Consider the following 24,354-nt stretch of genomic DNA (forward strand, 5'->3'; position numbering starts at 1 on the left):
GTTCGTCCTGGAGGTGGCTGCTTGCTGGTCACCAGTTGAGGCTGAAGGGCTCAGACTGAGAATGAAGATCTTTGGTCTCAACCGAGACAAGATCCTGGTTTGGGATCCCTATTTCTGGGAGCTCCTACCAGCACAGCCTTCTCCTAGCTGGGGTGGCTGGCACACTAACTGTAACTTCCTTTCCTCCCCATGAGGCAGGACATGGGCGAGCCCACTCTGCTCAAAGAGGGGGGAGCTAAACTGAAATGTACTATTCCAGTCTAGATATGCTAAACTGTTCTAAGACCTTGCTAACCATTGCTGCCACCTGCTGGTGTACATGAAAATTACAGCAAAATACATGTAACAGGCTTAGAAAATGCACATTTGTGAGGATGTGATGTTAAATTACACAGGATGGTAATGCAGATACACTTAACAGGTTGTAGCGGGGTAAAAGAGATTAGTAAAATAACTCTGGGATGTTACACAAGCAGCTTGGTGAAAATTGATCAGCTGTTGGAGCAATTGTTAGAAAATGGAAGAGGCTAATGACGACTGTCAGTCTCCCTCGGACTGGGGCTTCATGCAATATCTCACCTCGTGGGGTATCACTGATGATAAGAAAGGTGAGGAATCAGCCCAGAACTACAAGGGAGGAGCTGGTCAATGACATGAGAGCTGGGACCACAAAGGTCACTGTCGGTAGAACACTACGCCGTCATGGTTTCAAATCATGCATTGCACAGAAGGTTCCCCTGCTCCAGTCATCACATGTCCAGGCCCGTCTGAGGTTTTCCAATGACCATCTGGATGATCCAGAGGACGCATTGGAGAAAGTCATGTGGTCAGATAAGACCAAAGTAGAACTTTTTGGTCTAAACTTCACTCGTCGTGTTTGGAGGAAAAAGAAGGATGAGTTGCATCCCAAGAACACCATCCCTACTGTGAAGCATGGGGGTGGTAACATCATGCTTTGGGGGTGCTTTTCTGCAAAGGGGACAGGACGACTGCACTGTATTGAGGAGAGGATGAATGAGGCCATTTATTGTGAGATTTTGAGCAACAACCTCCTTCCCTCAGTCAAAACATTGAAGATGGGTCGTGGCTGGGTCTTCCAACATGACAACGACCCGAAGCACACAGCCAGGATAACCAAGGAGTGGCTCCGTAAGAAGCATATCAAGGTTCTGGAGTGGCCTAGCCAGTCTCCAGACCTAAATCCAATAGAACATCTTTGGTGAGAGCTGAAACTCCGTGTTGCTCAGCGACAGCCCCGAAACCTGACAGATCTAGAGAAGATCTGTGTGGAGGAGTGGGCCAAAATGTCTGTGTGTGCAAACCTGGTCAAGAACTACAGGAAACGTTTGACCTCTGTAATTGCAAGCAAAGGCTTCTTTACCAAATAGTAACACAGATTTTCTCAGGTGTTCAAATACTTATGTTCAGCAGTGCAAGACAAATAAATTCTTTAAAAATCATACAATGTTATATCTCTCAGAGTGGGAATGCACCTACAATGTGAATTTCAGACCCCTCCATGATTTCTAAGTGGGGTGTTCAATCGCCTGGTGTTCAAATACTTCTGTTCCTCACTGTATGAGCGTTATTAATACATGTATGATTGGGACCTTTTCGCAGATTTTATATTGGAACCCAAAACCTCTAGACCGGAATCAGTTCTAGTAAATGATGGGACAATGGAAACGGTGTAATAGGGAATTTTTTTTTATTCCTTTCTCATGATGCATCTTGCTGATGGCATGCCGATTTCAAGAACATGGTGGCAAAACAGATGTAATTTGACAGCCGCTGCTCCATCATTACAAATAGTGTAAACCACTTCCCACTTGTGATTGGGAGCAGTGCTCAGTAACTCCAGGAACTCTATGTGGCTGCTACTCAAGTATTATCCCCGCCCCTGAGGGGCACTGTAAGTTATTATTGGATAATAATAAATTCCAAACCTACCATTTGCAAACCCGTTGATATAAACTGGTGAAGGGACCATGAAACCTGGAAAGTAGAAAAGTTTTTTTGAGTTCAGTTTTTTTTAAAGTTCACTTAATATCCTTGTCATAGAGCATCTTCCTGATGGCTTGCTGATTTCAAGATCATGGTGGCAAAACGGCTGTAATTTGACAGCCTTTTCATCATTTCAAACAGAGTAAACCACTCCCTGTCTTGTGATTGGGATCAGTGCTCAGTAAATTTGCATGCTATCTTACTCCATGACCTCTGTATGGCTGCTACACACACATTCATTAAGCCCGCCCCTGAGGAGTGCTGTAAGTTCCTATTAGATAATTAATGACATACCTGCAAGCTGCAAAACCCATTGATATGAATGCTTCTAAAGACAACTTGAAGTTTTGAATTTTTTAATCTGTCACTTCACGCATCATGATAAATTCACAATATCACATTTTAGCGATTGATAAATTGTACTTGCAGCACCATATGTGACCACATGGTGCGCTGTTAGGGGAAACATGTCCATTGAGGACACAAGACAAACAGCATTTCTATTGAGGTATATGAATGCAAATGAGCTCTTAAAAAGCTCTGCCTCTAATGCCACCAGATGTAAGGCAGCTATCCTATAAGTCAATGTTCAGCTCTTTAACTAAGCCTTGAGACATGACTTTGATATTAAATAAGCCAGCACCTCATCTGCAGACAGCTGTTTCAGGGTGATTGCCCCTCATCAGTGCAGAGCAGAGAGTACTAGCTTGACTGGGTGAGAGGCCTGCCAGGGTTAGGGGGGTACCAGCTCTCCTTAGGGAGAGAGCACCTTGATTAAGGCGCTCTCTCCCTAAGGAGAGATAGTACCCCCCTAACCGTATTGAGGTATATGTAATTTAATATGTTAAGCTAGTGGCAGAAATGTCAACTTCAGCAATTTACATTTTCTCACTTTTCATGTGTGATAAACTGTGATGTAATTTCCATAACTTGCATTATTAAAGCTTGTATATTGTGTTTTATCCTTGTTACAGCACTGACAAGAGGTAACCGCACTGTCCTGAGTGTTAGGAGCAGTCAAGCGACCTTAACACTCTGTACAGAAACCGAAGAGGGACTGGTAAAGAAAATACATGGGGTTTCTACAGCCATCTTTTTTTTGCCATACACTCAGCATTTAGAGTTTTTTTCTGTAATCTCTATCTGCAGGAGGCCTAGCTTGGGTGAGCCGACACAATAAGACGCTCGCTCATTGCCTTGCATGAGAATAAGGCATACGATTAGTCAGGTTGAGGATTAGGAGGCTGGACGCTCCCTGGGACTGATAACGCCATTTTCTCATTAAAACCCCTTTTAAATTATATGGTTTTAATAAGTTTTCTGGTCGGTTTCTTGACTGTAAAGTGCCACTCTGGAGCGGTTTAATCCTTGAAATGCTAAGAAATGCGCCTTAAATATTTCACAGGGGCAGTAAATGGAAGCATGAATATTACGGGAGTCTCTCTGCTGGCAGACAACCTCATAGGAGGCAGCATTCACGTGCAGATATGGAGGATACTGAGGAGGATTTAAAGGGCATCTGTCAGCAGTTTTGTACCTATGACACTGGCTGACCTGTTTCATGTGCGCTTGGCAGCTGAAGACATCTGTGTTGGTCCCATGTTCAGACGTGCCCGCATTGCTGAGAAAAATGATGTTTTAATATATGTAAATGAGCCTCTAGGAGCAACGGGGGCGTTACCTTTACATCTAGAGGCTCTGCTCTCTCTGAAAACTGCTGCACCCTCTGCACTTTGATTGACAGGACCAGGTGTAATGATGTTTTCACTGTCAATCAAAGTGCAGAGGGCGCAGCAGTTTGCAGAGAGAGCAGAGCCTCTAGGAGTAATGGTAACGCCCCCGTTGCTCCTAGAGGCTCATTTGCATATATTAAAACATCATTTTTCTCAGCAATGTGGACACATATGAACATGGGACCAACACAGATGCCTTCAGCTGCCAAGTGCACATGTAACAGGTCAGCCAGTGTCATAGGTACAAATCTGCTGACAGATGCCCTTTAAATAATGAACTTCAAAATGTACAAGACATAAAAAGAAATAATTGTTTTTTCATAAAATTATAAATTCTAGGTGGCGCTGTTGCTATTGGGCGTTGGTCACATTTATTTTTTCATTCTGAAAAATTTGGTGCCGGGAAAAGAATAACACTGGACCAGACAAATGGTCCAAGAGAGCTGATTGCATGGGGAATTGATTGGCTCATCTTCTGTAACTTTGTTTTTCTTGGACAACCCATGAAATAAAGGTAAAAAAAACTTGGCTGCCTATGGGGTCACAGGGGTACACGCCATAGGCTGCTCTGTAACACAGGTGAACAGTGAGGCTATTAGTGCACAGTGCAGTGATATAGCATGCTACAGTAATTGCTCGCTAGATGGCGCTGCTGAGCTGTATGAATTAATTTGTTGTTTTTATCATCTACAATAGGGGGATAGGTTCCATATCTTCGCTCCTAGAATCCCAGGAGACTCCTCTGCTATGTCTTTTATGTACAGAAATCTGAAACCCATTGCTAAACCCACAAGTAGTTCAGCAGCAGGACTGATTTTTTTGTATGGCAAAATAAAAAAAGGAAAGAAAATCCATGTATTTTCAGAGTAGATGTTGACTTCATATAAGCATGCTACCTAATATTTTCTTCTTTTGTACAGGGAGATGTTTAGACTACCATGTACTGTACTCAGTAAGAGGCCTGGATTGGCAGCAGTGTCCTGGTGCTTAAAGGGATTCTCCACCTAAATTAAATATTAGAAAAATCTGATACCAGAGCTTGAGATGGGGACAGTAGTGGCTGCTGCTAAGCTGCTTTCCACCATTCTGTACCTCCCGGCAACTGGAAATGGGGCAGGAGCAGGCAGTGGGCTTACTGGACAAAAAACATATATGATAGCCCCCCCCCCAATCCCCCATCCTGATTATGTTACTTGTAAGTCACCCCCCCCCCCAGCCAAAACCAGCCATATATATGTCCATAAAAATGTGGCAGCCAATGCAGAACTTGTACATGGTGGCGGTGCCCATACAACAGTGCCAGCCACAGGGCAATTGCTGTAGTGCTTCACTGATAACTACTGTTATTACAATTAATCGTCAGCCACTGTATGGCAATGAGAGTACCAGGCACACTGCTCTTACATTAGTGACAGCCAAAGTGTCCATACAATATGAGTTCTGCTAGTAGTAGTACCCTCATAATAGTGTCACCCACAGTTCTCCTATAATAGTGTAAACCATAGTTTCCCCATAAGAGTACAAACCACAGTACTCTAATATTGGTGTAAGCCACAGTGTACTATAATAATGTGAGTCACAGTGTCACCATAATAGTGTATTGTACAGTGTCACCATAATAGTGTATTGTACAGTGCCTCTATAATAGTGTATTGCACAGTGCCTCTATAATAGTGTATTGCACAGTGCCTCTATAATAGTGTATTGCACAGTGCCTCTATAATAGTGTATTGCACAGTGCCTCTATAATAGTGTATTGTACAGTGCCTCTATAATAGTGTATTGCACAGTGCCTCTATAATAGTGTATTGTACAGTGCCTCTATAATAGTGTATTGTACAGTGCCTCTATAATAGTGTACTGCACAGTGCCTCTATAATAGTGTATTGCACAGTGCCTCTATAATAGTGTATTGCACAGTGCCTCTATAATAGTGTATTGCACAGTGCCTCTATAATAGTGTATTGTACAGTGCCTCTATAATAGTGTATTGTACAGTGCCTCTATAATAGTGTATTGTACAGTGCCTCTATAATAGTGTATTGTACAGTGCCTCTATAATAGTGTATTGTACAGTGCCTCTATAATAGTGTATTGTACAGTGCCTCTATAATAGTGTATTGTACAGTGCCTCTATAATAGTGTATTGTACAGTGCCTCTATAATAATGTATTGTACAGTGCCTCTATAATAATGTATTGTACAGTGTCTCTATAATAGTGTATTGCACAGTGCCTCTATAATAGTGTATTGTACAGTGCCTCTATAATAGTGTATTGCACAGTGTCTCTATAATAGTGTATTGTACAGTGTCTCTATAATAGTGTATTGTACAGTGCCTCTATAATAGTGTATTGTACAGTGCCTCTATAATAGTGTATTGTACAGTGCCTCTATAATAGTGTATTGTACAGTGCCTCTATAATAGTGTATTGTACAGTGCCTCTATAATAGTGTATTGTACAGTGTCTCTATAATAATGTATTGTACAGTGCCTCTATAATAGTGTATTGTACAGTGCCTCTATAATAGTGTATTGTACAGTGCCTCTATAATAGTGTATTGTACAGTGCCTCTATAATAGTGTATTGTACAGTGTCACCATAATAGTGTATTGTACAGTGCCTCTATAATAGTGTATTGGACAGTGCCTCTATAATAGTGTATTGCACAGTGCCTCTATAATAGTGTATTGTACAGTGCCTCTATAATAGTGTATTGTACAGTGCCTCTATAATAGTGTATTGTACAGTGCCTCTATAATAATGTATTGTACAGTGCCTCTATAATAGTGTATTACACAGTGCCTCTATAATAGTGTATTGTACAGTGCCTCTATAATAGTGTATTGCACAGTGCCTCTATAATAGTGTATTGTACAGTGTCTCTATAATAGTGTATTGTACAGTGCCTCTATAATAATGTATTGTACAGTGCCTCTATAATAATGTATTGTACAGTGCCTCTATAATAATGTATTGTACAGTGCCTCTATAATAGTGTATTACACAGTGCCTCTATAATAGTGTATTGTACAGTGCCTCTATAATAGTGTATTGCACAGTGCCTCTATAATAGTGTATTGTACAGTGTCTCTATAATAGTGTATTGTACAGTGCCTCTATAATAGTGTATTGTACAGTGCCTCTATAATAGTGTATTGTACAGTGCCTCTATAATAGTGTATTGTACAGTGTCACCATAATAGTGTATTGGACAGTGCCTCTATAATAGTGTATTGGACAGTGCCTCTATAATAGTGTATTGCACAGTGCCTCTATAATAGTGTATTGTACAGTGCCTCTATAATAGTGTATTGTACAGTGCCTCTATAATAGTGTACTGCACAGTGCCTCTATAATAGTGTATTGTACAGTGCCTCTATAATAGTGTATTGCACAGTGCCTCTATAATAGTGTATTGCACAGTGTCTCTATAATAGTGTATTGTACAGTGCCTCTATAATAGTGTATTGTACAGTGCCTCTATAATAGTGTATTGTACAGTGCCTCTATAATAGTGTATTGTACAGTGCCTCTATAATAATGTATTGTACAGTGCCTCTATAATAGTGTATTGCACAGTGCCTATATAATAATGTATTGCACAGTGCCTCTATAATAGTGTATTGTACAGTGTCACCATAATAGTGTATTGTACAGTGCCTCTATAATAGTGTATTGTACAGTGCCTCTATAATAGTGTATTGCACAGTGCCTCTATAATAGTGTATTGTACAGTGTCTCTATAATAGTGTATTGCACAGTGCCTCTATAATAGTGTATTGTACAGTGCCTCTATAATAGTGTATTACACAGTGCCTCTATAATAGTGTATTGTACAGTGCCTCTATAATAGTGTATTGCACAGTGCCTCTATAATAGTGTATTGTACAGTGTCTCTATAATAGTGTATTGCACAGTGCCTCTATAATAGTGTATTGTACAGTGTCTCTATAATAGTGTATTGCACAGTGCCTCTATAATAGTGTATTGTACAGTGTCTCTATAATAGTGTATTGCACAGTGCCTCTATAATAGTGTATTGTACAGTGTCTCTATAATAGTGTATTGTACAGTGCCTCTATAATAATGTATTGTACAGTGCCTCTATAATAGTGTATTACACAGTGCCTCTATAATAGTGTATTGTACAGTGCCTCTATAATAGTGTATTGCACAGTGCCTCTATAATAGTGTATTGTACAGTGTCTCTATAATAGTGTATTGTACAGTGCCTCTATAATAATGTATTGTACAGTGCCTCTATAATAGTGTATTACACAGTGCCTCTATAATAGTGTATTGCAATAAATAGTGTATTACACAGTGCCCGTATAATGGTGTACTGCACAGACACAGTGCCTCTGTATTAGTGTACTGCACAGTACCCATGGTAGTGTTAGCTATTATTCTCTTATAATAGTGTAATCCGCACTGCCAGAGCTTGCATGAATCTGTCTTCTCCTGTGCCATTCTTTGCCATCAGATGTGACTTAGAACGAGGTCCTACAGAACGGGCACTGAGCTGGTGGCATGGAGAACTAGGAGGCTGGGCAGTGCACCAACCCCACCTTCTCTTATTGCCTTATTAATCAGATTTTTTTTAAGGTGGAGAAGCTCTTGGCCGTGAGAACAAGCCCCCCTCTCAGCGCCCCTGGTAGTCAAATACATGACAGTTTACAGAATAGCTTTACTGTGTATTACAGGTGAGGTATCGCTTGACTCTGCAGCTGGGGCCGGAGTACAGGGAGCCCTCCATCCGCCACCTCACTGTGCGCAGCAACAGCCGCAAAGCCAATCTCTACTGGTTAATTAACTAAAAATAAAAAATATATATATTTTCAATGATCATGTATTTAAAAAAACATTGTGTTTGATAGTTTTGCCATAAGGAGTCAGATACAGGAGCGTCTCTGAGGCTGGAGACACCTGATGCCTCTCTGATATCCAGACTTTCTTAGCAGCCAATCACAGTGCAGCTTATAGAACTGAGGTGAACTCTGATTGGTCACTAGGAGCAGCTAGTGCTGTCTTATAAAGCCCATTGTGTGGATTCCAATCACCATCCATATCGCCATCTGCCTGTATACACCTCTACATGTATGTGAACAGTGATGAGGATGGTGACATGTCCCTATGACAACACTAAAGTACTGGGAATAAACTTCTGTATTTATTTTTTTTTCTACACTTTTTATATATTTTTATATACAGTGAGGACCTTTTCTAACTCTTTTAGTCGATCTTTTCTGAGTTTATACGATACATTTTGCTGGCTTGGGTGACATTTTAGTTCTTATGGCAAAATTATTAAGGCAAATGATTTTTTTTCACCGTGTTCCCTGGGTTAGATTACTGGTAATGTATTTGCTTGTGATTGGTTTAGAATATTGAGTACTGCGGGAATTTTTTTTCATATACTTTCATATAATTTTAATTATATATATATATATATATATATAATACCTGGTGGTATTAGTAAAACATCCCCCGTCCCTATTCACACCCCTCCATTTACAATCGAAAAAAAAGTGCAGTGTAAAAATGGCGCCCCCTGCTGCAGCTCCTGGTTTTTATAATGAAACCCGCCATCCTAGCACAGCTGGGATGGCACTTGTTGCCCCCTCGTCTGTTTGCATATGTTGCTGTGCTTAGGGAGCCCTCTGCTGGTTAACATAAATAATACATACATATGTAGAGTAAAGAAGGATGGGCTGCCGCCACTCTATTTATGCCCTGGGGCGGTGTGCACCCCTGCTTTGAGGCCTTGCACCTTAATGGCTACCTGTCACAGAGCGGGAGGAGCTGAGCAGATTGATGTATAGTCTTATGGGAAATGATTCAGTAGAAAATCTACTTTTTAATGCTTAGGAGTCCAGTGGGCGGTTCTACTCATTGATCTTCGTATGCACATACAGGGAAAGCTGCCAATCATTGAGTCACTCCGCCCACTGGACTCCTAAGCATTGAATGAACAGGGAATTGAATCTTTCCCAAAAAATGAAAAATCTATCTGCTCATCTCCTCCTGCTCTGTAGCATTTTCATGGCGACAGGTTCCCTTTAAGACATTTATTCAACTACAGATTCATACAGGGTTAACACCTTGCATTCAAGATGGATCAAGCCACCCTGTCCAACTACTTACTGAGCTCCAGTAGCCCACTGACTCCATACTACTAACTCAAAATTTTGTTTAGTAAGTGGCGCCACTGCATGGAGATGAACGGTAGTGCAATCTCAAATTATTCTCATAGTCAGATGTTCAGCCCTAAGCAATATTGGGGAAGATTTACCAATCCTCTAGATGGCATAAGCTTAGACAGGTCAGATGTATCACAGGGAATAAATTTGGCGCACGGATAGACACTGTTCTCTGACTGCATACTAACTATTAGCTGGTTAGGATTAAGACAGAATATTACACCAGAATTGTAGCACACGCCTCTTCTAATAAGTCATGCCCCTGCCTAGGTGAACCCCACCCCTGCAGAGCATATCTTTAAACTAGAAGGCCCATGTTGCACCATAAAGGTGCCAAATTGCCCCAATTTGGGCCAAATTGTGTCCCAGGTCATGACACGGACTAGATGCACTCACATTAGTCAATGTAGGCCGCTGTTGTTTAGTTTATACTCATCAGCTTGTAACAGATTACGCCATTCATTTCCTATGCCTCCATGGTATAAGGATGCCATTGTTAACATATGTCAGAGTGAATAGAATAAAAAAATACCTGCAGTACTCCTATACTAATCCATGGGGGATATGTATGAAACGTGCTTGCAGAGTATACAGACTGCTGTGGCCAGTAGTGGCTAATCCAGCCTGAAATAGTCATATTGCAGCTGATAGCAGGGACCTGGCTCGTTGACCCTGCGGACTTTGTCCTTGTTGCCTCCATGCTAAGAGCATCATCTGTGATCAGTTGCTTACTTTTTTACATTGCACCTGCTGAGAACCGGTGGAGTAAGGCGTCCACCATTGCACTTAGCTCTTAAAGGGCATCTGTCCGCAGATTTGTACCTGTGACACTGGCTGACCTGTTACATGTGCGCTTGGCAGGTGAAGGCGTCTGTGTTGGTCCCATGTTCATATGTGTCCTCATTACTGAGAAAAATGATTCTTTAGTATCTGCAAATGAGCCTCTAGGAGCAACGGGGGCGTTGCCATTACTCCTAGAGCCTCTGCTCTCAATGCAACTGCCGCGCCCTCTCCAGTTTGATTGACAGGACCAGGCAGTGAAAACGTCATCACGTCTGGCCCTGACTTCTCCTAAAGTCCAAAGTGCAGAGGGCGCGGCAGTTGCAGAGAGAGCAGACTCTGTAGGTGTAACGGCAACGTCCCCGTTGCTCCTAGAGGCTCATTTGCATATAATAAAACATCATTTTTCTCAGCAATGTGGACACATATGGACATGGGACCAACACAGATGCCTTCAGCTGCCAAGCGCACATGTAACAGGTCAGTCAGTGTCATAGGGACAGAACTGCTGACAGACACCCTTTAAGGTGGACAATCCCTTTCAGCCACCATTTTTAGTGCTGTGGACAATGAATGCAATCTGCTGATTAGTTGCTATGGGTTACAGCACATTATATATATATATATATATATACCTCTGCACCGGATTCTGTCTATATCCCCCATGTATATAAGGTAATAAACCTCTCCAGCTCTTACATACAGAGAGGATTCTGGGGCTTAATACGTCCTGGAATTCTCATGGACTTTGCACTTTTTACAGGTGTTTCGTGCACAAGAAACACATTTGGAAGCAATGTATAAATCGGCGATCAGCGCGGCCTCCATGACAATAATGACATTTCTTCCAAAGATCCTGAACTCCGGTTTTCTTCCTCTGTGGTGGCATGTACCTGACTAGTGGACTCAGCGACAGCCAAGTCTTTTTTTTCCCGCGCTTGTTAGATGAGTTTTTGTCATCGCTTTTGTGCATAATTTCATGGTATATGACTGACCGATGTACCTACGTTATAGGAGCAAAACAGCTTTCGAGAGGACGAAGACGGACGTTTTCCGAGTGAAAACCAATAATGTTGGACCCCTCAAAAAAATCAGGTAAACCGAATGTGTTGCATGTGCAGTACCCTCTGACAACCAGTAGATGGCGACATACATCCTTTTAGTTTTCAGAAAGATGAGAAATAATTTGATTACTCACAGTGCACTGTATGGTTCCTGGCGAGCAAATAAACAGCTTTTTATTTGTTTAGTATGAATAGCAGTAAAATCACATTTATTTTCCTTATCAAGTCAAAGAAGTGAATAAAAAATACAATAAAATACAAATGCAGAAGAAAGTGAGCATCTGACTATAATGTTATATCTAGATGCTAAAAAATATATTATAAAAGTAACAATAGACTTAATGAGAATCACAATACAGTGTTTAAGTGAAAACAGAAAACTGCTCAATGGATATAGGACCATCCCCCACGGAGCACTTCAGATCTATGCCCCGCCCAAGAGGAACTTTGATAGTTCATGTTGGCCAGATTTTCAAGCCAAAACATGCAATCCGATGTATTCTCGCACAACTTCACTTGTGCTTACTCTTGGGTAGAGTTTTCCTTTAATATGTCCGTTTTTACTAGCACCCCAGCTTTGATAATGATGGTGAAATCCAACCCTGCTATTTTGTTCCCCCTAGAATTGAGCATGATAACACAGGGATGAATGCAGGTTGGTATCTTGATCGCGTGATCGTCACTGACATGAACAGACCTCATCTGCGCTTCTATTTCCCGTGTAACAACTGGCTGAGCAAAGAAGATGGCGATGGGTTGTATGTCAGAGATCTGCTGGGAAGCCTCAACCCCATGGACGTGCCCAAAAGTAAGTACATGGACCACTTCCACATCCTAATTCAACATGTCGCTCTTAAATTTGTACATCTTTTATCTTACACGCCAACATTTGTATCCCAAATGATGGTATATTACTAAGCCCCCTCCCTTTCTGCTCACAACCCCCAACATTTTGGAAACACCCATCTAAATGTAATGTAAGCCCCACCCCCTTTAAAGTTCTCTATATGGTTCAGTCTGGCGGTTGGCAGGTATGTTTTTCTTAAAGGGGTTGTGTCACTTCAGCAAATAGCATTTATTATGTAGAGAAAGTTAATAGAAGGCACTTACTAATGTATTATGATTGTCCATATTGCCTCCTTTGCTGGTTTGATTCATTTTTCCATCAAATTATACACTGCTGGTTTCCATGGTTGCGACCACCCTGCAATCCATCAGTGGTGGTCGTGCTTGCACACTATAGAAAAAAGCACCAGCCTATGTCTGCTCCCATGGTCCCGGCCGCCAGAATGGCAGGCAATTTTTCCTATAGTGTGCAAGCACGACCACCACTGATGGATTACAGGGTGGCCGTAACTATGGAAACGAGCAGTGCATAATACAATGGAAAAATGAATCCAGCCAGCAAAGGAGGCAACACGGACAAGCACAATACATTAGTACATGACAAATGCCACTTGCTGTTGCAATTTTCATGTTGCATTTGGGGCTACTTTCCAATTTGTGTGGTTGCCGTTAGAAACAGACAGCAATAATCCCCTCCCCCACTGTCAGACATGTGACCTGTGTAACTGTAGCTCCCATATTTATAGGAAACCATTAGAATTTTGAATTTAGATTTGGATGTGAATCGAGAAGAAATCATCCAATTAAAGGGTTTCTGTCACCCCAATTTTCGCTATTAAACAGGCTGACATTATAGAAGTGAAAATGTCACCTGAATTTAACTTTTATTATATGCAAATGATAGGAGCGCGGGGAGGGGGGGGGGGGGGCGTTGCACCTGCTCCTAGAGGCTCCGTTCGCCCACCTCATTTCCACGCCCTTCTGTCTTGATTGACAGGGCCAGGCCAGCGTTGGTTCTCCTGCTGGCCCCGTCTGCTGTGTAAATCTCGCGCCTGCACCGTCCCAATTCAGTATACGGCGCCGGCGCCGGCTTACTCACTGCGCCTGCGCCGAATACTGAACGGGACGGCGCAGGCGCGAGGTTTACACAGCAGACGGGGCCAGCAGGAGAACCAACGCTGGCCTGGCCCTGTCAATCAAGATAGACGGGTGTGGAAATGAGGTGGGCGAACGGAGCCTCTAGGAGCAGGTGCAAGGCCCCCCCCCCCCGCTCCTAGAGGCTCATTTGCATATAATAAAAGTTAAAATTACACAAAAACGGGGGCATACTTAAACAAAAGAAATGCAGAGTTAAATTCAGGTGACATTTTCACATCTATAATGTCAGCCTGGCCCTGTTTAATAGTGAAAATTAGGGTGACAAAAACCCAAGTGACCTACAATAGTGGCAGACCATGCCATTGATATGAGGCAGTGAGAGGGATCCTGGCACTGACCTGCTTCTCCTGCTTCGCAGTGATTCCTGCAGTCACCACTAGGGGATGCTCTTTGCATAGAGTTTTGTTGTTTAAGTGTGAAAAATCAGGGCTGCAATCCCAATAATGATATGTCATAAAATTGAGGATTTTACTAAGTCATGACGTAAAGTCAAGATTTTATGAAAGACACGGAGGCGAGTATTTGCTTAACTCTTTCTTTACTGTACATTTAGCAGCAAAGATAACTGAAGAAAAAATATCAGTGTAACCATGGCAACAACTCCACCCCCATAGCCCCTATATAAGGCGCATCACCACATGAACACTTCCTCTTTCTTTGTGGACTTCAACCGACGAGAACCTTGAACTTGGACCGGTCAACAAACAGCCCGAACTTCGACTGCGAACAACAACAGTGGATTGCAGCAAGGAGAACACCTGGAAGCAGCTGACAGGGGCGATCAACCTGAAGAGAAAATAAGACATCATGGTAATATGGATACTAACTAACCGAGTGTGGCAAAACCAAACCCGGACTCATTCCCTGCGAAAACAATAAAGCATTCAATAAATAAATACAAATAAATAACATTCCAAAAGATCACGAGACCCCACAGACCAGATGGGTGGGCATAAAACAAAGGGTGGGAAATACTCGCCTCCATGTCTTTCATAAAATCATGACTTTACGTCATGACTTAGTAAAATCCTCAATTTTATATCAAGACACAGAGGCTCATATTTGCAAGTTTAAAGCTGAGCAATGACTGAGGTAAAAACATGCGGATTAGGTCTGAAATAGAATTCCCGAAAGGTAGAGACTCGGGACCAATCCGCCAGCTTCATGACATCCTCTAAACGGGCTCCGGCCACCGACATTGAGGTAGCCGCTGCTCCACGTACCGAATGCGCGGTAAATATGGAAGTGTCAATCCCAGAGAGAGAAAGAATCCACTTCACCCACCGGGAAAGCGTAACGCTGGTTACCGGAGCAAAAGGGCGCCGAAAAGAAATAAACAATTGAGGGGAATCTCCAGAGCGAAAAGATAGGGTGCGAGACTCGTATTCCTTTAAGCATGCAACGGGGCACAGTTGCAGAGAAGAAGGAAAAGATGGAAAAGTAACCGACTTAATACCCGTTTTCGAGCGACGAGATATGTTGAACATAACGCCATGAGGAGTAAAATAACGCGCGTCAATGTCCAAAGCTCGGACATCCGAGACGCGCTTACAAGCCACCAAACAAAGAAGGGTCACTAACTTGGCTGACAGTTGTCGCAGAGACAGTAAAGAGTTGAGAGGACAATCCTCCAAGAAACGGAGGACTGTAGCGACATCCCAAGTGGTAGAGAAACGAGGTCTAGGAGGACGCGACAGGCGAGACCCCCGTAACAATCTACAAACCAAAGGGTGTTGGCAGGCGGGGCAACCGTCAAAACCGGAATGTCTGGAGGAAATAGCGGAGCGGTACACGTTTAATGTATGGTAAGCTTTACCCACCTCAAAGAGAGAAGTGAGGAATTGAAGAATAGCGGCTACAGGGGCTTGCAGGGAATCCAAGTCCCGTGAATCGCACCAACGAACCCAGACGTCCCACGCAGACTGATAGGCTCGTCTAGTGCCTGGAGCCCAAGCTGACTCCAACAGCTGCCTGGTTGCAGCCGAAAATTGTGAGGAATCCCAGGAACCCCTGAAACTCGGCAAGCTAGAAGCTGCAAGGATCCGTCCAACAGGAGTGGATGGTGGCCACCGTAAGGGTCGAGTAGCAGCTGAGGAAAAAACGGCAGAAGTCGAGGTACCTCCGTGAGAAGACTCAGTAACTGTGGAAACCACGACTGTGTCTGCCAAAAGGGAACTAACAGTACTAACTGCGCTTGTTGGCGGCGAACCTGAGCGAGTACACGAGGGATGAGTGTGAATGGGGGAAAAGCATAGTGGAGAGAGTCGCCCCAGTTCTGAAGGAAGGCATCTACGGCTTCCGCATGCGGATCCGGACGCCAACTGAAGTACCTGGGTAGCTGAGTGTTCAGGTGTAACGCAAACAAATCGATGCAAAACGGGCCCCAGAGAGATACAATATCTCGGAAGACCCTCGGATCCAACCTCCAGTCGCTGGAGTCCGAAATGTAACGAGAACTCCAGTCGGCTAAGGTGTTGTGGAGGCCTGGAATGTATTCCGCCACCACCGAAATTCTGTTGGAAAGACAAAATTCCCAAAAGTCTTTGGCCAGACAAGACAAAACCCTGGACCGAGTCCCCCCTAGGCAGTTCACGTATCGGACAGCCGAGACATTGTCCATACGCAGGCGAATACACGCCCGAACTGAACCCTGAGCGAAACTGCGGATCGCAAAGGAACCCGCTAAGAGCTCGAGGGCATTGATGTGAAGACGAGACTCCTCGGGAGACCACGCTCCACTCGTGGAGACTCCCTGACAGTGTGCTCCCCACCCCATCAGACTGGCGTCGGACTCGATAACCATATCTGGATGCGGGCCGAAAATAGCCCGGCCGTTCCATACTGACAGATTGTGTATCCACCAAATTAACTCGTCTCTGGTCTCCGAATCCAAGACCAGAGTATCTGAGTATGAGGCTCCCGCTCTCAGGTGAGCAATTTTTAGTCTCTGTAGAGCACGATAATGGAGGGGAGCAGGAAATATCGCCTGAATGGAAGAAGTGAGAAGACCGATCAGGCGAGCCAGGTGTCGGAGGGATAACTGTGGGAGCAATAACGCATGACGAATCTCTTTGCGGATTGACTTGACTTTGGCTAAGGAAAGACTGAGGGATAGATCCAAAGAGTTTATGGCAAAACCCAGGAACTCTACCGTGGTGGCTGGTATGAGGCACGACTTCTCCACATTGAGAATGAAACCTAGCCCCTGAAGAAGGGATTTGGCCATTTCCAAATGATCTAACAGAAGGGAAGGATTCTGGGCCATGATCAGGATGTCGTCTAAATAGATGATTAGACGCACCCCTCTCGCTCTGAGCCAAGCCACTACCGGTTTCAAGAGTTTTGTAAAACACCACGGAGCGGAGAATAGGCCAAACGGGAGGCAAGTAAACCTCCATGTCTGACCGTTCCATAAAAACTGAAGGAGATTTCGGGACGAAGGAGCTATCGGAACCGTAAGGTACGCATCCTCCAGATCCAACTTGACGAACCAGTCTCTTGGAAGAAGCATATCTCTTAGAAGATGGATGCCCTCCATTTTGAAATGTCTGTAGCGAACGAAGACATTCAAATGTTTGAGATTTATGACTGGTCGGAACTGGCCACCTTTCTTCTGTACCAAAAAGATGCTGCTCAGCACCCCCAAGTGAGGATCGGGAGACAACTCTATAGCTCCTTTGAATAGAAGGGACGAAAGTTCTGCATGTAAGAGCGTTTGGTCTGAGACTGGACCCCATAGAATAGCGGGAAGGTTCGTTGGGGTGGATACCAGTTCGATGGTAAAACCCCGGACCGTAGAGAGAACCCACTGGTCTGAGGTGATCTTTGACCACGCATGGGAAAAGAGACGGATCCTTCCCCCAACCTGTTGGGGAATCAGAGACGACACACATGGACGACTTACCATAAGGGCGTCTAGACCCAGAAGCGCCTCTGAACCCTCTGAAGCGAGAAGGACCTTCGCGGGATGGGAAGAAGGTAGGTTGGTACTTGGAATCCTGCAGCGACTGGCGGTAATTGAAGGAGCCACGGCCCGTACCTCTGGGCTGGAAGTTGGTTCGGCCGGACAGTCGGCTCCTAAGATTGCCGGCCCTGGAGGAAAAACGCGTCTGGAAAACGCGGCGCATGGAGCTTTGCGCTTTATCAAGGGCCGTGAAGGCCCCAACATATTTTTCTAATTCTTTTATGAATGGGTCCCCAAAGAGGAGACCTTGGGCCTCTTTCCCAGATTCTGACAGGGATAAATTGGCCAATTTTGGCTCAATTTTCAATAATATGGCCTTTCTTCTTTCAATGGCAATTGAAGTATTTATATTGCCAGTCAGACAAATAGCCCTTTGGGCCCAACCACTGAGGGTCTCAGGGTCAACCTGTGTGCCCGCTGCTTTAGCACATTCAGCAAGATCAAAGATTTTTGCCAATGGCCCGGTCAAATCAAGCAGCTTGTCTTGGCAAGCTTTCAATGCCGAGTCCAACCCCTTGCGCGGGTTGAACCCTGTTTTAGCAAGAAACTGAACCACTTTAGGGTCTACGCTGGGGGTCTCGCATATTTTGTGCGGAATTAGAGGTCGCGGACATTCCGCCCGTAATTTACTGCGAGCCTCTTTGGACAGGGGAGTACGGATCCTTGCTTCCAGATACTGAGCCACATGAGTGGCGGGAAGCCATTCAGAGGACCTCGGATGGTGCAATTGGTCGGGGTCGAACAGAGGGTTCCCCATGGGATCCAGGATAGCATCTTTGTCAGACACTATAGGGTCAATACCTGTCCCCGTTGCATTAGACGGGTCATCCTCAATAGCAGGATCAACTGCCCCATCAATTAAATCATCCTCCCCAGACTGGTGGGGGTAATCATCATAAGCCTCCTCAACAGACTCTGCGTCTGAATCAGAAACCGGCTCCGGTTGAGACGTGCGGTTTTCCAAGATCGCACCCTTTCTGCCGGGCGCGGGTTAGCTCTTTTGCGCGACTTAAACGCGCATTCATTAGATGGGACAGAGCCCACATTCACATGTGTTCTGGAGGCAGGAGGGGGCATGTCAGTGATAGGTTGAGCCCTCAGGGCCTGGGAGATAGATTGAGATAAGGACACTGACACTGAGCCCATAGCAGCTACAACAGCTTCAGAAATAGACTGCTGGAGGTTAGCAGCCTGTAACTCATGAGCCGAGACCTCATTAACCCCATGGGGAGGGACTGGTGACACATGACCAGAGTGCCTCACCTGAATAGAGCTGGCCGGGGACACAGGGACGTTAGACATGCTGGAAGGGACTATCTAGAGGAGTAAGTCACCCCTATAGACAGAATATAACGGCGCTGAAGGAAGAACTGTAAGGAAGAACTGTACTGTTGAATCCGGAGATGTGAACTGAGAGGAAGGGAGCCGCAGCGATGCAGAGCAGCGACGAGACTCCTCCCCTTCACCCGAAGCCAATGAGGTGAACGGAGACAAACGACTGCGGCCGAGAATCTCGCTCAGTATCGCGAGATCTCGGCGCCTGAAGAGAGCTGCGCCGCAAAAGCCCGGGAAGACGGAGCGGGAACAAGGACAAAGGTAATGAAGAAGGAGGGGGGGGGGGGGGGGGGGATGAAGGGGAACAAGTAAAATGGCCGAGACACCCCTAAGGGAAAAACAGCCCAAAACGGAACGCCGGAATGGGGAAAAAACCTAACAATGCGCCGACAGCGCAAATAGGCAGAGAAAACAGATAACAGCAAAGCGATTAACCCCCGAAGGAAGGGGAAGGAATATATAAATATATATATAGGATATAGAGAAAAATGGAGGAAGACAAGTCTTCCAGCAAGGGACTAGGATAGAAATACAGCGTAACTAAGGTATTAATAAAATATAAGTACAAAGAAGTATAGATATATATATATGAAACCAGTAAATGAAACAGCAAGTAAAATCATCCACTTATCTGAGCTGAAGCAGCAAAGAAAGAGGAAGTGTTCATGTGGTGATGGGCCTTATATAGGGGCTATGGGGGTGGAGTTGTTGCCATGGTTACACTGATATTTTTTCTTCAGTTATCTTTGCTGCTAAATGTACAGTAAAGAAAGAGTTAAGCAAATATGAGCCTCCGTGTCTTGATATAAAATTATAGTTTACAGTAACTTAATTTTTTTTTAAAAAGCAGCATATTTCTCAGAGCTCAGCAGGGGTGGGGCCCATCCTAAACTTTGCAATAGGAACCCACTGGGACTTTCCAAAATCTAAAGATACTCCTCAGCATTGGTCTTAAAGCGACCTTCTGGTTCAAGAAAAGAACTTCACATTAACTGGGCAATGAACAGAACGCCTACACGGTGACCTCCTTTCATCTTTTGAGATACAGATCTGCCAATTCCTAGGATCCTCTTCTACCATCCAAGATGGCCGCACCGCTTCTTTGACTACCTGATGCATATTGTGCATTTGGCAGCACAAGACACTTCCTCCTGCCCTGGGATTGGTCAACACTGCTCACATGAACATTGCTGGCCAATCCAAGAGCAAGTAGGAAGTGTCTTGGGACTAAGAAGTGGTGCGGCCATCTTGGATGGCAGAAGAAGAGCCCGGGAACTGGTGGATCTCACCAAGGTTGGCCCATGTCATATGTTGGGGGCATATCGCTAGGATATGCCCCCACTGTCTTATAAGTGCGGGTTCCACCTCTGGGACCTGCACCTATCTGTTCTGCAAAGTAAAGGAGAGTGCACCGCTCATGCGAGGCCGTCTTCCATTCATTTCTATTGGAGTGCCGAAATCAGCCGAACTCTGACTCGGCTATTCCTGTCAGCCCCACGAACGGAGCGATAGCTGCACTTGTGTGGTGCGCTTCCCATTCATTTCAATGGGACTAGGCTATTTTCGCCACTCCCATAGAAATGGATGGAGGACGGACACGCCCTCCTTTATTTTGCAGGCTCTGTTCTAGAGATAGGTGCCACCTCTGAGACCTATCAGACATTGGGGGCATATACTAGCGATACACCCCTAATGTATGAGATGGGCCGAACCCTTTGATGAGATGTTTTTTTTTTTTGAATCGGACAAATGAATAAAATGATTGAAAGAAGAAACAAATACATTATAACATATTCTAAGAAATAAATGTATCTCACTGGAAGATATTCTTTTTCCTTTTTGATTTTCTTGCAGTGAACAAATATATTGCCCGTGTGTTTACTGGCTCCGCCAATGGCAGTGGCACAGATGCCGATGTGTTCCTGAATATTTTTGGTGAAAATGGAGACACAGGTAGAGTAGATCTCCTTGACGTGGTTGGTTGGTATAACGTTATTCCTGGACTGACGTTCAGGCTGTTGGTGGTCAGACCCAATTGATTTATGTCACATGTGTCTGACCGGCACAGTCCCATGCATTGTCGTTCTTTAGTATTTGCAGTGTGGATATTGCGTCCACCATCAGACAATGGAGGGAAGTGATAGTTAATATACAAGTAGTGTCATGTATGTACACAGTGACTCCACCAGCAGAATAGTGAGTGCAGCTCTGGAGTATAATACAGGACGTAACTCAGAATCAGTACAGGATAAGTAATGTAATGTATGTACACAGTGACTCCACCAGCAGAATAGTGAGCGCAGCTCTGGAGTGTAATACAGGATGTAACTCAGGATCAGTACAGGATAAGTAATGTAATGTATGTATACAGTGACTGCACCAGCAGAATAGTGAGTGCAGCTCTGGAGTATAATACAGGATGTAACTCAGGATAAGTAATGTAATGTATGTACACAGTGATTCCACCAGCAGAATAGTGAGTGCAGCTCTGGAGTATAATACAGGACGTAACTCAGGATCAGTACAGGATAAGTAATTGTACACAGTGACTCCACCAGCAGAATAGTGAGTGCAGCTCTGGAGTATAATATAGAATGTAATTCAGGATCAGTACAGGATAAGTAATGTAATGTATGTACACAGTGACTGCACCAGCAGAATAGTGAGTGCAGCTCTGGAGTATAATACAGGATGTAACTCAGGATCAGTACAGGATAAGTAATGTATTTACAACACTCATTGACAAAAAAAAGTAAGGTACCAAGAAGGATTTGTTGGAATAGGATGAAACTTTATGTGAATGTAATGATGATAAATGTAAGTGATTATGATATAAGAGTGGAAGGAGAAGTTTACTGGGAATAAATGTTCAATAGAATGGAAGTTCTAGGAGCCTGTTTGACTGCCTGTGTTCTAGACACAAGATGAGATACAGCCTCTAGCCTGGATACAAGATAAGATACGGCCTCCAGCCCGGATACAGGATGAGATACGGCCTTTAGCCTGGATACAACATGAGATACGGCCTCTAACCTGCATACAAGATTAAATACGGCCTCTAGCCTGGATACAAGATGAGATACGGCCTCTAGCCTGGATACAGGATGACATACGGTCTCTAACCTGGATACAAGATGAGATACGGCCTCTAGCATGGATACAAGATGAGATACGGCCTCTAGCCTGGATACAAGATGAGATACGGCCTCTAGCATGGATACAAGATGAGATACGGCCTCTAGCCTGGATACAAGATGAGATACGGCCTCTAGCATGGATACAAGATGAGATACGGCCTCTGGCCTGGATACAAGATGAGATACGGCCTCTGGCCTGGATACAAGATGGGAAACGGCCTCTAGCCTGGATAAAAGATGAGATACGGCCTCTAGCCTGGATACAAGATGAGATACGCCCTCTAGCCTGGATACAAGATGAGATACGGCCTCTAGCCTGGATACAAGATGAGATACGGCCTCTAGTCTGGATACAAGATGAGATACGCCCTCTAGCCTGGATACAAGATGAGATACAGCCTCCAGCCCGGATACAGGATGAGATACGGCCTTTAGCCTGGATACAAAATGAGATATCGCTGCAAGTCTGGATACAAGATGAGATACGGCCTCTAGCCTGGATACAAGATGAGATACGGCCTCTAGCCTGGATACAAGATGAGATACGGCCTCTAGCCTGGATACAAGATGAGATACGGCCTCTAGCCTGGATACAGGATGACATATGGTCTCTAACCTGGATACAAGATGAGATACGGCCTCTAGCATGGATACAAGATGAGATACGGCCTCTGGCCTGGATACAAGATGGGAAACGGCCTCTAGCCTGGATAAAAGATGAGATACGGCCTCTAGCCTGGATACAAGATGAGATACGGCCTCTAGCCTGGATACAAAATTAGATACAGCCTCTAGCCTGGATAAAAGATGAGATACGGCCTCTAGCCTGGATACAAGATGAGATACGCCCTCTAGCCTGGATACAAGATGAGATACGGCCTCTAGCCTGGATACAAGATGAGATACGGCCTCTAGTCTGGATACAAGATGAGATACGCCCTCTAGCCTGGATACAAGATGAGATACAGCCTCCAGCCCGGATACAGGATGAGATACGGCCTTTAGCCTGGATACAAAATGAGATATCGCTGCAAGTCTGGATACAAGATGAGATACGGCCTCTAGCCTGGATACAAGATGAGATACGGCCTCTAGCCTGGATACAAGATGAGATACGGCCTCTAGCCTGGATACAAGATGAGATACGGCCTCTAGCCTGGATACAGGATGACATACGGTCTCTAACCTGGATACAAGATGAGATACGGCCTCTAGCATGGATACAAGATGAGATACGGCCTCTGGCCTGGATACAAGATGGGAAACGGCCTCTAGCCTGGATAAAAGATGAGATACGGCCTCTAGCCTGGATACAAGATGAGATACGGCCTCTAGCCTGGATACAAAATTAGATACAGCCTCTAGCCTGGATAAAAGATGAGATACGGCCTCTAGCCTGGATACAAGATGAGATACGGCCTCTAGCCTGGATACAAAATTAGATACAGCCTCTAGCCTGGATAAAAGATGAGATACGGCCTCTAGCCTGGATACAAGATGAGATACGCCCTCTAGCCTGGATACAAGATGAGATACGGCCTCTATTCTGGATACAAGATGAGATATGGCCTCTAGACTGGATATAAGATGAGATACGGTTGGTCATGGACACATACAGTTTCCTGGTATCCTGCGGCACATTTGCTCACAGATGTTACAGCTGGACCTGTAGATCCTGCACACTGGTAGGTTGCTGTCGCTGGCGTCCCAGCTGGTCCCATAAATGCTGGATTGGTGATAAATCTGGTGACCGGGCAGCCAAGGAAGTGCTGTAATCTGGAGGAGACATGGGGCACTTGGGGCAGCGTGTTGCTCCAAAGCAAAGGCAGGATTGAAGCTCTCACCACAAAAGACCTCTATACTTTAACTCAACTGCTGTGGAATCCCAAACAGAACCTGGATTAATCGTAAAAGACTATAAGTTTCCAGTCCGTAGCAGTCCAGCAGCAGGCTTCTCGTTCACAACAGCACTGCAAATGAAGGTGATGGTGGCTGTCTGTCAATGGCAAGGCACGTAATGGGCGCTGTGACACAAAATGTCCTTCTGCTGGAAATGGTTCTGGCAGACAGGCGTGTGTAATGAAGGTGCCACCTACTGGTGCTCTGTCTGTCCGCGACCTATTTACTG

At 44.5% G+C, this 24,354-nt stretch overlaps 1 protein-coding gene across 1 annotated transcript in view; it reads left to right on the forward strand.

Annotated features, from left to right (window-relative positions):
- LOXHD1 (lipoxygenase homology PLAT domains 1) overlaps positions 1 to 24,354 on the forward strand; it is a 201,941-nt gene that overhangs the window by 94,344 nt on the left and 83,243 nt on the right. Inside the window, exons 9-11 of the mRNA XM_040421148.1 lie at positions 11,737 to 11,817; positions 12,410 to 12,594; positions 20,944 to 21,042. Of these exons, the coding sequence (XP_040277082.1) occupies positions 11,737 to 11,817; positions 12,410 to 12,594; positions 20,944 to 21,042 (365 nt within the window). The remainder of the gene's footprint in view (positions 1 to 11,736; positions 11,818 to 12,409; positions 12,595 to 20,943; positions 21,043 to 24,354) is intronic.

Source organism: Bufo bufo, chromosome 2, assembly GCF_905171765.1.
Source record: "Bufo bufo chromosome 2, aBufBuf1.1, whole genome shotgun sequence".
In the NCBI taxonomy this organism is placed as follows: Eukaryota; Metazoa; Chordata; class Amphibia; order Anura; family Bufonidae; genus Bufo; species Bufo bufo.